The sequence below is a fragment of the Pinus tabuliformis genome, chromosome Q (genome assembly GCF_031772625.1).
Source record: "Pinus tabuliformis cultivar Carrire ecotype Pingquan chromosome Q, CPIR1, whole genome shotgun sequence".
Lineage (NCBI taxonomy): Eukaryota > Viridiplantae > Streptophyta > Pinopsida > Pinales > Pinaceae > Pinus > Pinus tabuliformis.
Genome location: NC_142296.1, coordinates 1345649715 through 1345667855, shown reverse-complemented (window position 1 = coordinate 1345667855; position 18141 = coordinate 1345649715). Strand labels below are relative to the sequence as shown.

The 18141-nt window shown below is 35.1% G+C and overlaps 1 protein-coding gene across 1 annotated transcript; it reads left to right on the top strand.

The window, feature by feature from the left end:
- The first annotated feature begins 494 nt into the window (after positions 1-494).
- On the top strand, positions 495-1493 carry LOC149224860 (uncharacterized). Its single transcript, XM_089383620.1, has one exon. The coding sequence runs from the start codon at positions 640-642 to the stop codon at positions 1114-1116; it is 477 nt and encodes a 158-aa protein (XP_089239746.1). The 5' UTR covers positions 495-639; the 3' UTR covers positions 1117-1493.
- Positions 1494-18141: the final 16648 nt, after the last annotated feature.

The following is an 18141-nucleotide window of genomic DNA, read 5'->3' as shown; positions in this document are numbered from 1 at the left end:
TGGTCATGTCAAGCAAATAAAATATAATGTAAATTTCAAAGTATGAAGTTTATCTGAAACATATACATAATAATGATAATCTAAAAATGTGTCATTGTTGCCTTCAACTGGAACCTAAATCCTTCTAACTCTGTATTTATCATGTGCAAAAAAAATCAATTTACGCCTCTAGAGATTCGATCCCTCTCCACTCATGATATCATAACTTACACTTCTCTCAATAATTTAGCCATACACCTTTTTTTTTTCTTCCGATATTGATATTTTCCATTTTGGAAAATTTAAAACTGAAAAAAACCCAAACATAAAGTTCCCCTTACAACATACATCCTAGACAAATTTAAAATGGAATTTACCCAAAAATGCAAGGCAGTTTGTATGTTGTTTATCCCACGCTTTTGGCCATTTATGGAAGCATGCACCGTTAAAGGTTTAAGATTGTAAATCCGGGGTTTGCATAAACGCCCTTCAATTTTGAAATTTTGACGATAAGACATATATACATCGTATATATTCCAGTAAAATACCAATGTACATCCTATATATATACACTGAATTGTCCTGAATCTCCATTCAATACTCTTTTTCCGCCATCTCTTCATTCGAATACAAACCCCCTTCATCCCGCTGGTTTATAGAATGGATCTCAAGGACACCCAGATGCTTACAGGCCTCGTGAATTCGAATTCACGCCTACTCCGACATATACAAAAACAGTGCCACGGTCTCACAAACTACAGCAGCAGCAGCGTTGGCGACCTCGAATGCCGCGTCGGCGACTTAATCCGCAGCTTCAGGGGGCTCGAAGGGGTTGTCGCCACAGTTCACAACAGAGAATTTCAATTTTACCAGTATTTACAGTCAGATGCTGATCGAAATGATTTGAGATACAGGCGGAATTCGATCAATATACTGTGCAAGCTCACGGCTTGTCTCAATCATTTGAGCACCGAATTGGAGAACTTGAAGGCGGAAATGACCGATTTGCAGGCTTCGAAGAGGCGGAGAATCTGCGTAAACAGTGAAGTCGAAAACACGGCGAGAAGCGACAGCGTGAAGATCCGGCGTGTGGAATGCATGGTATTGAGAAAAATTTTGTCAACCCTTGGCTGGTGAAGTAACGAGCACCTTTTTTTGAAATCAGGGTTTTTTGAGGTAAGAGGGTTTTAAAAACATTTAAGAATCTACTTAAACATATGGCTGTTTGCTCGTTTTCGAGTTCGAATAGTACATTTTGACTCTTTTCTCAAATGCTCAATAGTTTTGGTAGGTCAAATAATGGGGATTATATATGTTAGGGTTTTGTGACGAGGGTTGTTGTGGCTTGAGGTCTTCCGAGTTCTTTATTTTCACAAATGTATGGCTGGAAGTGTAATTATCAAACATATATGGTTGTCTGCTTCTTATCGAACCGTGAAATTGTTTTTTGATTTATTGCATAAGAGCTTAGCCATTCTGTTAGGCTAAAATTGGGGCTTATATCTGTTACAGTATTTTACATCTAGAGTGTTTGTCGAATTGTTTATTTTCATGATTGTTAGACTGTGAATGTAATTATGTTTTTTCACCTAAGTAACCTGTGAACTGTTGTAAGGTAGATAGTTTTGCCATCAAGCTATGAAAATGCATTTGGATCATTTGTAGAAGATGGTAAGAGTTCTGACCTGTGAAGTGATGGGATTATATCTGTTATGGGGTTTGCATCTAGGGGTTCTATGACATGGGGTTTTGCCAAATTCTTTATTTTCATAATGTGTAGCAGAAAATGTATTATTTGATACGTTGTGTTTTCTGGAGTTGTCCTGCATTACCTATTTGTAGTTATTCGAGGTTTCAAACTGGTTATATATGGTTCCATTATCAAGATGTTGTCTTGATCGTCTTAGTTCAGAGTAATAATTTTTTTTTTTTTTTTTGGTTTATGAAACCAAAATCTCATAAAACCTCCTTTTTTTAACCATTTTTTTTTTATTAGAATTGAATCTTGATTCTGATTCTAAAAAAAGAGGCGATATAGACCAGGTAGTGTAACGAAAAAATTGCCTATGAACGGCAACTACACTTTAATATTTGGCATATTAGAGCTAAAATCTGTTAACAGGGTTTTATCTCTTGGGTGTTTAATTGTGAAAGCTAGAGTTACAAGAGAAAATCCTACTTTTTCAAGATTCTTCACATTTTTGAGTTTCTGTAACTGGATTATCGAAACAGTTGGGTTTTTATGTCTTGTTTTAAATTTTGATCTCAATAGCTCCAATTCAAAAATGTAAGGCAGATAGGTGCAGAGTTTGTACTTTAGGTGGAATGGTGGTAAATATTAAAATTTCTGATATTGTTTAAATTATCGCAATCAAAATTTTGAGGTTTGGTAAATTTGGAAGAAAAGCCCTACAACAAAAGGTGGAGTTTATATTATTTCCTGTTTCTCTAGGTCGGAGGCAAATCTATAGTACAACACAAATTTTCTGCAGCAAGGGATATTGAATCTTAAAGCAAATAATTGAATGTTTAAATAACAGTGTGGTATGGTTGGTTTCGAATGTGTTCTTCATTTAACAAACTCTAATCTTTGTTCAAGTCCAATTTTGGTATTATTATGAATTCTTGTCATGTTTAAAGTGATATTATCTCTTCGTTGAAGTCCAGGATTGGTATTATTATGAATAATTTCTTTTCAGGTTTAAAGTGGCAATATCGCTTTGTTGAAGTCCAGGATTGGTATTATAATGAATAATTTCTTTTCAGGTTTAAAGTGGCAATATCTCTTTGTTGAAGTCCAGGATTGGTATTATTATGAATAATTTCTTGTTATGTTTAAAGTGATTATTGATTTCATGTTCATTCAAGAGTTGCTGATTTCATATTCTTCGAAGACTTGGCATGAACGTTCAAATGGTAGCATGTTTAGACAATGTCTCTAAATAGTGCAGAGTTGTATTTTGAATTAGAATGTTTAAATAGTAGACTTCATTTACCAATATAATTAATGTTGTATTTTGAATTAGAATGTTTAAATATTAGACTTCATTTACCAATATAATTAATAATGTTTATTTCACTTTCAAAATCGTGAAAGAATCGATGAAAATTGGACAATGAATTTAACAAATTTTGTAATTTTCCATATAAATTCATGAGTTGGTTGATGAATTTAATAATCACTTCAACATTTTCTATGAATAATTTAAAGGATTTGCGATTTGAATCTCAAATTCTGTTAATAAAATACGATCGTTGAATATATTCATATTTTAAAAATAATATTACAATTTTGCAAACTAATATATTTTGTGAAAACTTGTACAATATTAGAAAATCCGCACTATCCAACCCAATATTGTAGAGATGTTGTAATGTTTAATACCTCATAGTTAGTGTTTATATAAATGTGAAGAATATGATGGGGGGATATTTGGAGGATAACTCAACAACTAGTATGGTTGGCTGAAGTCGGGTTCAATTGGTGCTCAAGGACAAGAGGAGTGATACATTGTTGGGTATGCTATCACATTTTAGGTTTGGATAGAAACTTAATATTTGTTAGTCAAATGGGTGATGCGAGTGTGCATACCATATTTGAGAAGGATTCATGCAAGATTGTTCATGGTGTGATGGTGTTGATGAGAGGGGTTCAAATTGAGACATTGTACAATTTGTCAGGGCATGTCAACCAAGTGGATGTAGAAGTCTAGTCGTTCCTGGAACAACATGACGACCTTATTTAGTCAATAAGACCATGATATGGCATCAAAGGATGGACGACACTAGGGATAAAAGACTTCGAGCTATGTAGAGAAAAAGTATGGTTGAAGGTTTTCCTAGTAACTCTTTGGAAGTCAATTTCTATGAACATTGTATTTATGGGGAAGTAGAATCATATGAGGTTCCCATTTGGTGCTACAAGGGGAAGGGAATCCTAGAGCTAATTTATAATGATGTATTTGTGTTATTAGAGGTATAATTGTTAGGTGGATCTTTGTATTATGTTTCCTTCATTGATGATTTCTCCACGATGAAATTGTTATATTTCCTAAGGGAGAAGTTTGATGTATTTAGGGAGTTTTAGGAGTCTAAATATATTGTGGAAAACTAGATAGATAGGACAATCAAAGTATTGAGAACTAACAATGGAGGTGAATTCTATTGTAAAGTGTTTGAATAGTTCTATCGATAGCATGACATGGCACACCGGATGACTACTCCCTACACGTCTTCATAAAATGGAGTCGTTAAAATAATGAATAGAACATTAATGGCTAAGTCTAGGAATATGCTCAGTGATGTGGGGTTGGCACAAGAATTCTAGGTAGAGGCAGTTAATAATGCTTGTTATCTAGTAAATAGATATCCTTCGTTAGTGCTAGTTGGCAAGACTCCATATGAAATAGGGTTTGTGAAAAGACTATCACTCACACATTTAAGATTTTGTTGTTGTGAGGTTGTTGTCCATGTTCCAACAGAGAAGAGGGTGAAGTTGGACAATAAGGTAGTCAAGTGCATTTTCATTAGGTGCAAGGGTGGAATGAAATGATATAAGTTTTGGGATATGATGATAAGGAATACAATTCAGTGAAGATGTGATCTTCAGGGAAGTTAGGTGTACTTCCAGGACTGAAGAGGCTCCAAAGGAGGGAACAACAAAAGCTAGTATTCAACTTAAAGATTAAGGAAAGTGGTTTAGATACACTGATTGAATCAAACAAAGAGGTGGATCCATAAGCTATGGTCTTGAGAAGGTTTGGTTGATTAAGGAAATAACTTGAAAGACATAATCCATTATATTTTTGGTCTACTTTGTATTATCTACCACTAATGATGAACCCAGGTTGGTCATGGAGGTAGTTGATTCGATGGAGGGTAAAATCTGGTCAAAGGCCATGGTCGAAGAAACAGATTCTTTGCACAAAGGACTTTTTTGAATTACTTGATTGGTAAAAGATTTTTTTCTGCAAGTGGTGCTCAAGAAATTGAATGCAACAACTAAAATTGAGAAGTACAAGGCTCAACTAATGGTGAAAGGTTTTTGTTTTTGTTTTGTTTTTTAAGTTGGGCACTTTGCATTACGTCAAATGAGGATTACAAAGACCAAATATGTTTTCTAATGGTCTACCCCAAGGGAAATCAGACCCATAATATAAGTTCAAAGTCTTGAGGTTGTTAAGACCTCGTCTACTAAAGTATCTTGTAAATAAAAACTTATAAAAATAGGTTGGTTGTGCAAACCTTGACATACATTGACATGACACGACAAAAAAGACTACTAGTGTTTTAAGCAAAAATCTATAGAGTGATAACATTTATTGGGAAGAATCTCTAGGCATCTGCGTTGGCTGGTCACTAACCTCATCTGAGGAGAAGGAGATGTTGGATGATCCCCTAGTTAGAATGGTAAGCCTACAGTCTATATTGTTAATTTTTTCCTCCATGTATTGCAATTTGATAGAATTTCCCTGTTGAGTTCCATTGTACCTTCAATATTCAAATGACGTGTAACCTTATGTCAATTTTGTGCCATGATTGATGAAGTGATGAGAGTGCATGCAATGTGCCAAGTAATGGAAGCTATAACTCCTTTTCATGCGAGTTGACATCATATCAAGGCAGGGGAAGATACACTTGCCCTTGGGCACCCTCCTTAGGGGACTGGTGTTGAAAGGTTATTCGTAAGTTGAGGGAGTCAAATTTGGCGATATATTTTCCCATGTTGTAAAATTAACTTCCATTAAAGTACTGATGTATTTGGTTGCAACATTTGATCTAGAGATAGAGAAAATGGATGTGAAAACTTTTCCACATGGGGACCTAAAAGAAGAAAACTACATGAAGGATTTGTAATAAAGGGCAAGTAAAAGTTGGTTTTCAAGTTGAAGAAGTCCCTTTATGGTTTAAATAATCACCTAAGATATGGTACCAAAATTTTAACTCAGACATCTAGGGATTGGGATTCATGAGAAGCAATGTTAATCGCTATGTATATTCCAAGTCAAAAGTTGTGTGTTTCATATATGTAGTGTTATATGTCCATAAATGTTGTTGGTTTGATATGACATGGGTGTAATGAGGGAGATGAGGATGCAACTATCCTCCAAGTTTGACATGAAGGATCTTGGTGCTACACATTTCATTATGGGCATGGAGATCCAAAGAGATTAGGCAATTAGGAAACTTTGGGTGAATTAGAGCAAGTACATTGAAACAATTTTGAAATGCTTCAACTTGTAGGGGTGCAAACAAGTCAACGTACCTATTCTTGCAGGGGTGCAAACAAGTCAATGTACCTATTCGTGCAGGGGTGCAAACAAGTCAGTGTACCTATTCTTGCAGGGGCAAGACTAGATATTTAACAATGTCCAAAGTCACAGAAGGAGATAGAAGAGATGGCTTGCGTTTTCTATGCTAGTGCCATGGGTAGTCCATTGTATGTAGTGGTCTACACTTGATTAGATATTGCTCATATAATGGGAGTATTGAGAAAATATATGTCAACATTTGGAAAAGAGCATTGCATTGTTATCAAGGGACTATTTAGGTACTTGCATGGCACAATTGATCATGTGATCAATTACTAATGAAGGCCCAAGGATGATAATGAAGCACTTGTACATGGTTTTGTAGATTGATCGGGTTAGCAGTCTCGATAGAAGAATATTAACTAGCGAATATGTTTGCAAGATGTTTGGTGGATCTACTAGCTAGATGAGTAATTGAAAATAGTTTGTGGCACTATTGATGATAAAAGATGAATACATGGAAACGACCCAAGGAAACAAGTTGGTTGCATAGGATGTGTTGAGAGGTTGAGCTTGGACAACAAAGGATAGGTATAGGTTGGGGCAGCCAGAGTGCAGTCCTTCTAACAAAGAACTTGACTTACCATTCCAAAACAAAGTACATTGATGTAAAATACCACTTCATAAAAAAAATGGTGTTGTTGGTAAAGGTAGACAAAGTGAAGAATGTTGCAGACTTTCCAACAAAGTCGGCAAATGCTATGAAGTTCTCTTGGTGCAAAGAGGTGGTGGGCATTAGTGCATTGGTTCACTAAAACACAATATTGTTTATATGCACAAGGAAGACAAGTGGGTGAATGTTGAGATGTTGTATTCTTTGCAGTAGTGTTTCATATATGTAGTGTTATATGTCCATAAATGTTGTTGGTTGGAAATGACATGGAGTTGAGGATGCAACTATCCTCCAAGTTTGACATGAAGGATGTTCGGCTACACATTTCATTATGGCATGGAGATCCAAAGAGATTAGGCAATTAGGAAAATTTGGGTGAATTAGAGTAAGTACATTGAAACAATTTTGAAACATTTCAACTTGCAGGGGTGTTGTTGTCGTTGCTACAACACCCTCTAAAATTTCACTACATTCAAACTTTGGAGCCTACCAAACTGTGCATCAAGTGTCACTTTGGTCGTCAAGTATTGTTTCAAGTCATTCTACATGTTTCAAGTGTTCTTGATCGTTCTTAAGTGTCATCGCATTGTTTAGAACATCTTTAGTGCACTTCATGGTTATAACACATTTGTTTGTTGTAAAATGACACTTTTGGTCGCAGTTACACACACTTTGTTCATTGTACTTGGGGAGTGTTTGTAAACTGACGTTTTGATGTGTATTTATCATTGTTCAAGCATGTCTAAGTTTTATTGATGAGTTGGTATGTGTCACATTTGATTTCATGTCTAAACTCATTGTGTTTGCTTCATGTTCTATCTTCCAGACCTAGACAAAGTGGTTGCACAAGCTAACCCATTAAGGCTAGGAGCGCAAAAGCACACTCTTAACCCTTAGTCAAACTCCTTCCTTGTTTTGAAGGGTGCCTTACACCATTCAAGAGCGCATAACAAGCTCCCAAGCATCGTTTCCCTTCCCCGTTCTGAATTGCACCCAAAAACAAGTCTTCCCTTGAGCGCATGAGCGCACCTTGAACCAACGAATGGTTTCCCCTTCCTCCTTTAGCAATGTGCCCTGCTCCCTCCTTGGCTCTCTTGGGTGCATGAGCGCACCCAAAAGCCTCGAAGCTTCATCCCTTTAGCCTTCTACAGTGCGCTCTGTGCCCTTCATGTCTCCCTTGAGCGAACAACGCACTTGGGAAACTTGGATGCTCTTCCTTCGCCCTTCAGACTTGTGACCTGCGTCTTCCCTTGAGTTTTTTCTCTCTTGTTGAGTGCATAAGCGCATCTCAAAGCCTTGAAACCTCATTCCTTTTGCCTTTCACAGTGTGCCCCTGCGCTCAGAAATTTCCTTGTCCTTTCCGAGTGCACTGTTAAGTCATGAACAAAAGATTTGCATGAAACATGTTAGGAGGGGAAATTTTTCAGGCTGATGTTTGCTTGCCATGAGTGATTGTAGTTGCAGGTATTCCAAGTACAACATGGAAAAGATGCATGAAGAAGATCGGGTAAAGAGGGCAATTAAAGGACGGATTCAAGAACGAAGAACACATTGAAATCCTGATGATCGAAGCAACCTGAAAGACTCAATGTGATCAAAAACCCTTTGGAGGGTGAAGATGTCAACAACATCGAAGTTGCATGCAAGATCCAAGATACAAGTGGCAGCATTGCCACCTACCAAAAAAGTCCATTTCATTAGTCACTATGGGTCCAAGTCATCAATGTTATTGACTTGTCATGTTCACACCACGTGATGTGGAAATCATGACGTAATTATGTAATCATTGTAAAGACAAAGAAGTGGAAGTCCAAGAGTCATGTATGGTCAATAGAGCCATATGTATAAGTAAAAAAGACATGTATTTCCAAGAGTCATATGTAATTCCAAAAGTCATTTGGAAGTCCAAGAGTTATATAGAAGCCAAAAGGTCATTAGAAGTTGAAAAGTCATATGAGAAACTTGAGAGTCATGGGGATATGAAAAGTCATGCCCCAAGTTATAAAAAGAGCCTCATTACTCAAGCAAAACATTTTTAACCTTGGTTTCTCCCACAAGGCATTAAAGAGATAGAGATAATACTTTTGGGGAGCAAGTAGTGGCTTTAACGCTCCACTATTGGAGCTAGTGATGTTCATTGTACTTATGTATCTTTGAATTTTTGCTTAGTACTTGAAGCCATTTGGCCAACAAGTTTTCATGCATGAATCGTAGATGTTTTGAGACTATTCTTCTAATGTTTGTGGTTTATGTTGGCTTTCATGTGTACTAAAGTAATTTAACTATATCGGTCACTTTGGTGCTCAACTTGTTGGAACTGTGTTGTGATGATTTTAATGATTGTTGCATCTATGTGAACTATTCCGCTTGATGTATAATGATTCTTCCTCGTTTATGTGCATGCGTATTTACTATATTATTACTATTACTTTTATTTTAGAGGCTCACTTTCTCTCCCTTGTAGTGAAAGAACCTTGATACATCTACAATTGAGAATTTCACAAGGCACGCTCTTGTTCATTCAAAAGCACGTGCATGCTACTCTCTCATGCTAATTGTTTAAGCCAAGGCAAATCTCTAAGTTAATGGCAGTCGGTCCATATTTCCGGATGGGACTCCTACACCAAATGGCATGAGGTCTAATTGGGACCTCATATCTGGGAGATCCCCTGTATGTTGGCGGGATCCAACAACGTCAACATGTGCAAACAAGTCAAGGTACCTATTCTTGTAGGGGCAAGACTCGTTGTTGAACAATGCCCAAAGTCACATGAGGAGATAGAAGAGATGGCTTGTGTTCGCTAAGCTATTTCCATGGGTAGTCTATTGTATGTAATGGTATGCACTTGATTAGATATTTGCTCATATAATGGGAGTATTGAGCAAATACATGTCAAAATTTGGAAAAGAGCATTGGATTGTTATCAAGAGACTTTTCAAGTAATTGCATGGCGCAATTGATCATGTGATCTGATACCAAGGAAGGCCCAAGCACGATAGTGAATCATTTGTACACGATGTTGTAAGTGTTGACTGAGCTAACATTCTAGATAGAAGAAGATTGACTAGCGAATATGTTTGCAAGATGTTTGGTGGATATACTAGCTAGATGAGTAAGTGACAATTGCTTGTGGCACTATCGATGATGAAAGATGAATACATGGAAACAACCCAAGTAAGCAAGGAAGCAATTTGGTTGCATAGGATGTGTTGAGAGATTGAGTTTGGACAACAAATGATAAGGATAGGTTGTGGTAGCTAGAGTGCAATCTTTTTAACAAAGAACTCGACTTACCATTCCAAAACAAAGCACATTGATGTAAAATACCACTTCATAAAAAAGATGGTGTTGTTGGTAAAGGTAGACAAAGTGAAGAATGTTGTAGACTTTCCAACAAAGTCGATGAACTTTGTGAAGCTCTCTTGGGGCAAAGAGGTGCATTAGAGAAATTTTGAGGTAAAAAATGGGCTTGAAAACAAAAATGTATGACAAAAATCAACTTTAAAATAACCAATATGATTCAATATTATGATGTCAACCATGGGGGATGATTTACCATTTTTGGAGTAAAAAGGTAAAAAGATTAAAAAAAACTACTTTTTTGAACTTGTATTTTCAACTCATCTCCTTACTATTTTATTCAATTTCGAGTGGGAGCACTTGTTGGATGTGGGATTTGATTTTGCATCCAAGGAGTACTCACATTGCATACTTTCGATGGATCCTACTATATGAAAAAATATGAAATGCATGAAAAAATGTGATTGCAATTACGTTTTTTCATGTAGTAGCGTCCATCGAAAGTATGCAACATGCGTATTCCTTGGATGCAAAAATTAATTCTGCATCCAACGAGTGCTCCCACTCGAAATTTGAGTAAAATCGTAGGGAGATAAGTTGAAAATACGAGTTGAAAAAATAGTTTTTTTTTTTTTGTTCTCTCCAAAACTCTATGAGTTAATATGATCTTATTTTATTATTTACACTATTATTTTATAATATTCCTTAGGAGGCCCATTTTAGACCTCAAAATTTCTCTAATGGTGGGCATTGGTGCCCTGGTTCACTAAAGCACAATATTGTTTATTTGCACAGGGAAGACAACAAATGGGTGAATATTAAGGTGTTATATTCTTTGCAGAAGTAACTTAGTCGACTAGAGTTCAATTGGTTAACTGGCTAGTTAGGTGAATTGACTAGGAATGAACTTAAGTGGTCTAAATGAGGAGAGCCAACTATGAGAAAAATTGACTGAATGGTCAAAGTTGATTCGAACATTAGTTGACAATCAAGTCAAAGGACTGATGGTAATATTGATGACAATAATTGAAATTGAAGTTGATGAGTAATCGAACAACCAACAAATGCCAATAGTTGTATGGAGCAGTAGAGAGCAATTACACTCAGGAGTGTGTATAGTTGATTGAGACTCATGGTCGAAGGGTAATCAAATATAGTTAGAATATGTCAGAAACAATTAGGAATCCTAATATTCCTAATATCTTGGCTAATAGGATTCAACTATTTGAATTGATTCGGGTGTTCCGAATTATGATTTCTTATGCACAAATATGCCTATAAATAAATCTTGATGTGAGGTTGATGGTACATAATGAAAAATTGATGATTGATAAAGATTGAATGATATACGAGTGCATCGATATTAGGTGTGGACCATGGTCAACATTCATTGTAATCTTGTTGCATATTTAGTGAAGAATATAAATAGTGATGATGCTCAAAGGTCGACATGTTTTTCCAGTTAAGGATTTTTAGGGTAAAATATTTGTGTAATATATAAATCTTTGTGTGTGTTGTGTTTAATTTTTTTTCTTAATCTCTTCTTGAAATGCTTATGCTAAATGAGATTTCCAGGTTGGTTTATATGTTTAGATGATCTTTGTAATTGGACGTTAAGAGTTGGTCGATTGGACTCAATAATCCAACAAGTGGTATCAAATTGTGGAGAAAATTTATGGTATACCCAACACGGGTGAGAACACTCTATTTCAAGCTTATTGTGGCACCAATCATTCTCTAATAGCCTTGCTCATGCCTTCTGCTACTAATAAAAACAATAAAGAAGAAAGCAAACACCCTTGCCTCAGACCCTTAAGTGGAGGCCAAACCGTTAATGTGAAGACAAAAGGATAGAACATAGATACATTCTATTATCCATTTGACCACAACTAGCTAATTTGGTTGTATGCTTTTGATAGATCTATCTACATAACCACTATTGAGTTTATTTGTTTTTTAATTATTTGTGTAAAGGCCTTCTTGAGCATAGCTAATTGCCTCATAAATATACCTATCTACAAAAGATCCAAAATGTTCCTTTGAAATCATGTCATAAAAAAATTGTTTAATCCTTATTGCCAAAATCTTTGCATTAATTGTATATATAATCATTATCATTTTTATTTAAACTATGATAGATTATATTAGAAAAAAAGTGTTGAAGCACATATGCAATACATCCATAAGTTTATGAGAGAAAACACTATAAAGGGTTTTAAGACTGCACTAGTATGAACAAACTAATTGCACCTTGGTCCTAATACTAAGTTCCAAAAAAAAGCCATACAAATACAATCTATAGAAAGTACCATTAACACAGTAACTTTAAGTTGGCATAAAAAATATAACAAGGGTTGAATTCTAGTCATCTATAATGATCAAATTTTCATCAACAACTACCCAATTAAGATTAGGTAGTTTAGTTGCGGCAGATTGGGGTGAGTTTGTAGAAAAGATTTTGTGCTCCTTGCATTTGCACTTCCTAGAGATGTTGCTCTTGAGACTAAATATGTTTCATGTCAATACTCATATCTTGCATTTGCAATCACTATGTAGAGAGAATATTTGTTACAATGACCTCCATGCACATCCTTTATACCTTTGAGGTGCTAATTTCATGGCATGTAAATAGTTATAATATTTAAAAATAAAAAATAAATCGATGTCATATTTTAAAGATTGCATTGCTTCTTGCAAGGTTCTTTTGACGCTCAAAGTTCTAGGAGGGAGTGATGAACTGAGTTGCCAACTTGTTTATTTCCCTGTTTAGGTCTTTTAAAACATGTTTGACTTGAATGCGAGGAATCCAAGCGAGTGATATCAAAATTATAGTGAAAATACACAATTATTACAGTTATTTTATAATGAGAGATCTAATTGGTATATATTGAGCTAGGATGATGTTTTGGAAGAGAGCATACATTTCAGACTAGTTGTCAGAGGCTATGCTTAGGCTTCATGAATATTCCAGTTTTATTCCCCTTTGAGACCAAAAAGAACCCCCTACACATGTCACCCATAATATTTATATATACAATGGCATAATGAAATCGGTCTAAATTCCTTAAATAATCTCAACTTCTTCTTTTCGAGAATTAATGCTGAGAACGTAGAATTTAATTCTCCCATCATTTTACTATTGGCTCTTATCTCTGCTGCCACCCTTATGGGATCATACTCTAGAAGCTCATAAAAACCAAGATAAACGTCTATTGGCCAATTGTTTGATCCTTAGCTTTGTCCTTCTTAAGGAGCTAGGAACCCCCTTAACTCCTTTTTCGTAATTTCTTCCATAAATTTCTAATCATTTCCCTTGGGAACAAATCTAGGAAAGTAGGTAGTACACTTAAGAATTTGTGTCATATCTGTTCAATCAGATTCTTTGTATAGAGCATTGCAATGTCTAATTCCAAAAAAGCTCCCAACCAATTCCCCCTCTTCATTTTTCATTTCCCTAATTGTATTTCTTTCTTTTTGTGATTGGCAAAGTCATGAAAATACTTTGTTTTCTCAACACCCATTTTGATTCAAATAGCCCTACCCTATAGATGTCATGCTAGTTTTATCCATTACAAAACAACTTGATCTTTTTTGTTTCCATCTTCACAAGCCTTTATTTTTCTTCCTTGTTGAATAATCTCTCTATGTGTGCATACGTTACTTCTTTTTCTATTGATTTTAATTCCTTATCTGTTCATTTCTCTTATGCTCACTATTGCCTCATCTTGTGCACCTACGTTAATGGGCGCTTCTCACTAGAGAGAAGTTGAATAACCTAAATGATAGACGAACTTTAGACTTAAGTCGAGGAGTGAAGCTGGATGGGGATATTAGGCTAAGGCTATGCACTATGAGCATTTATTTGTTCCTTAATAATTAGATATGGACCATTAGTTTGTAACAAGATCTATAAGTAGCAGCAGTCCCTACCAGGTCTAAAATCATTAAGACTGGTTAGAAATAAAATTCTGAGCACCCCAATAACATTAGATGACCCTATGATAATACATTTGTACAACACGAAAAAGGAGTTTGCAATTTTTTGTAGACAGACCCTAACAGACCCAATAGTACACATTAATGTTCTATTAGGGGCTCATTCTCAGCAACAACTATCTTCAATCCCGAAATTATTATATAAACCAAAGTTATATATATATATATGTGTAATTAATCTTGATTTGAATTTAATTCTTATCATAATTAATATTACGATTTTCACTAAATTTAAAATATTTTATTTGTAATATATTTTACTCTTCCTAAATGGTTAATAATTTAATTTATTAATTATAGTTATATATAATATATAGATTCATCCATATTCACTCTATTATTAAAGAACAATCATAATTTAAATCCCAAATTTATTAAAGAATGAACCGGGTACTTAAAATCATGTCGCATATCAATAGGTATTTGTACCTGAAAACATTTAAAGACTAATTTTGTGAATTGATAACACAAAGAGAACTTATATATGACTTATCTTTTTTAAAAAGGAAAAAAAACAACAAACTTTCTAGAACAATCATAATTTAAATCTCGAATTTATTAAAGAATGAATCGAGCGCTTAAATTCACACCGCAAATATAAATAGGAAGAGGAATTTGTACTTGATAACATTTAAAGGCTACACAAAGAAAACTTATATTTGACTTTATCCTTTTTCAAAGGAAAAAAAAGAGATCAAAAATTCTATTATTAAAGAACAATGATAATTTAAATTTCGAAAATTCGAATCAGGTGCTCTTAATATTTATATATACATATTGATTCTGGATTAGAACACAACTGTAGTTACTTTGATTAGATCTACAAATACTATGGGAAAAACCAACGTGTCCAAAAACCATGTGCGAAACCTTTGTGTAAAACCATGAGCAGGTTTGCCCACCATCTTTAGATGCGCCCAACTATTATTGGGTCCACATAAAATCAAAAAATTTCCAGGACATTATCTCTAACCTCATAACCTCATAAAACGTGAAAAGAATAAAACACACACCCAACAAAATCATCATACTACTGAAACTTGATATTCACACTATGTGCTTTTTTTTTTTTTAAGAAACTTTCCTTCCTTAATGACAGGGTGGACGAATTATCATCAACGCTAATATGAGAACTATCCCCTGCTGACAAAACATTCATAGAACAACAAAAGTACTGCACAAAAGTTGTGATTGTTGTTCGAGTTGCAATTAACACCCACGCCTCCATTTTGCCTACAACAATTAGATCACACATTAAAGTAAAAGTTGATAATATAAGTGAATAATGCAAAGATGATAATGAAATATAATGAAACCTTTCACCGGAGTTGCTATGGAGGCGGATGTAATTGAATCGATTAATCAATCTCGCTTTGACGTTTTTCACTTATTCGTTCGTAGGCCTAGATCTTTTCGTCATGTCTGACAATAACAGGGCGCTTTCCCTATAGACGAGTTTGGCGTGGAAACTTTTTGAATTGTGAATGCTACCATGCCCTTCATATTTGAAGGCATTTCAACATTTCTAAAACTTCAATAAAATTATATGTTTCGTTATTTTCTGAATGTCACAATTTTCTCTAGAAAACAATAGAAATTTGACATGATTTTGAGAATATCTGACATAAATTTTTGAAAATTCAGGTTAGAGTGGTCAAGTTTCAAGATTTTGCGTGCATTAGGATTCTTGATGCTGTTGAGCCCATTTCCACCATAAAAAAATGATTTTAACACTCCACAATAAAAGTTTTTGAAAATTTTTTCATTAAATTGTGGCTTTGAAATTATGGCACCAGTAGACAACACCTTTTCTAAAAATGATATTTCTATTTTAAATTTGAACTCGTAAATACCCATATGTCTATTTGTAAAAATATTTATGAACTTACCATAATTGTCTTTTAATATGTTTCTCCAAGGTTGAGGCCTGGTTTGTAATCCTATATACGATTATAGAGGTATTACATATTCAAATATTATAAAGCAAAAAGGTACATATACAATTATAGAGATATTGCATATTAAAATATTAACGCCAAATTATGCCCTCAAACGTGCCAATATGAGAACCACCCACATTACATGTACATGCCCACAAAAGCAAACAAAACCAACCCACATGGATTAGACTTGCATTCCCAAAAAAGCCAAGGAAATCGATAAGTGAAATATATCACTGGATATTCAGTCGGCCAACTCCAATTGTGCAATCCATGGTGAAGGAACCTTTAGCTTAAAAAGGAACCTTTTCGGCTTAGCAAAAACAATTACAGATAGTATTTGTTAGGGTTGTCAAACCTTAGTACAGGAAGGCATATAAGAACACTGTGATGGTATAAACCTAACTAGATGACTGTTTTTAAGCCTATATCACCCAATGCAAAGGAATAGAAATGATTCAAACATTTGCCCTTGGAAACAAACTTTGTTTTGCCACTCCTGGATCGTATGGTTGTGCCGAATCCAGGCCTAGTTATGTTGCAGGTTTCTTCATTCCATACCCATATTCATTCATTATGCTTGTTTTCCCTCAGAAGGTAGTGGGGAAGTGCCTGAGAAGTGGGAACATATTGCTCGCTTGCCTACAATGGCGAGGTTGTCTGGGAAGAGAGTGGAAGAAGGAATGAAGGTTCCCCTCTTGTAATAAATCTATGCAATCTCTGTTTAGAAGCCAAAAACTATCTGAAATTTTTGACATGATGGTTTTCTTACACAGGTTTTGTAGTCACATAGTCCTTCATATCCTTGGTAAGTTGGAAGAAAATTTTGTGCCCATTTTCTGTCCCAAGCCCAATTGCAGTGAGCACCTGACTTCTCAAAAGTGTAAAGTGATCCTTTCCAATCATATGATTGAGAAGTGGAATTCAAAATTGGTGGAGGAGGATATTCCCATTTCGTAGAGATTCTATTGCCCTTTCAAGGATTACTCTGCACTCTTGTTGAAGGATATGCCTGAAGTAGGATACTCAATTGTTGTAGTTGTTATTGTTATGGAAAAGTCAAAATTCCTTGCATGCAAAAAATTATTTTGTGTTCAATGCAATGTGTCGTGGCGTGAGGGTTTGGATTGCTCTGAATTAAAGCAGTTTTCGACTTTTGAGAAAGAAAAATATGACTTGATGTTGTTCAAGCGAAAGAATGGAAACAATATGTAGGGTGCAGACAAATTGTTGAAAAAATGCCTGGATGTATCACATGATTTGCATTTGCAGGTCAGTAAATTGGTAATTGCGTACTCGTTTAATTAATATAATTGCTTTTAAGTAGGGATGTTGGAATTTAAATACAATAGCTTTGTTGAAAAGGAAAAAATGGTGGTGCTTATCCTACTTCACCTTTTGTTCATTAGAATATTTGGTTCCAATCTGAAAAATAAATTACCAAACTCAGTTGTAGGTTGTGTCTTTACTTCATTGTGGAGATGGATAGATGAGTCATTCCAAGTGAAACGAAAAACCTGCTTACTAATTGTCTGTGTCATAGTAAATCTACTTCCTGTTTTGTATCTAGTATAAGATAATTTGATATTTGAACACCACTTAGCCTATCCTTTTCCAAATTTTAACAAAGTTGTCATTATTGAACAAGAGCCCGGCTACTGATTGAAAGCTTATATTTCACTGAAATGTTAAAAGTGCCAATCTTGTTAACATGACAGACTTGTTAATAAAAAAATAGAAAAACATTGTTATATACATGGGCTTGACTCATTAACCAGTATTAACCACTAAACTTACCTCGGTGTATTGCACTTGCAGCGAAGCTCACTGATTATTGCATGCCTTTTATGCAGGATGCCGGATGAGTTCTTGTGGTGGGAAGAACAAGACTGAATAGGACCTCTTTGTTGGTAGTGGAATGCAGTGGTGGGAAAGTGGAATGAAGTAGTGGTGCGAAGAATTGATGTGTTGGCCTCGAAATGAAGCAGTGGCAAGGGTGAG

Bases quoted from the DNA above. Each gene is read 5' to 3' on its own strand.
- LOC149224860 (XM_089383620.1), top strand. From the start codon at position 640: ATGGATCTCAAGGACACCCAGATGCTTACAGGCCTCGTGAATTCGAAT.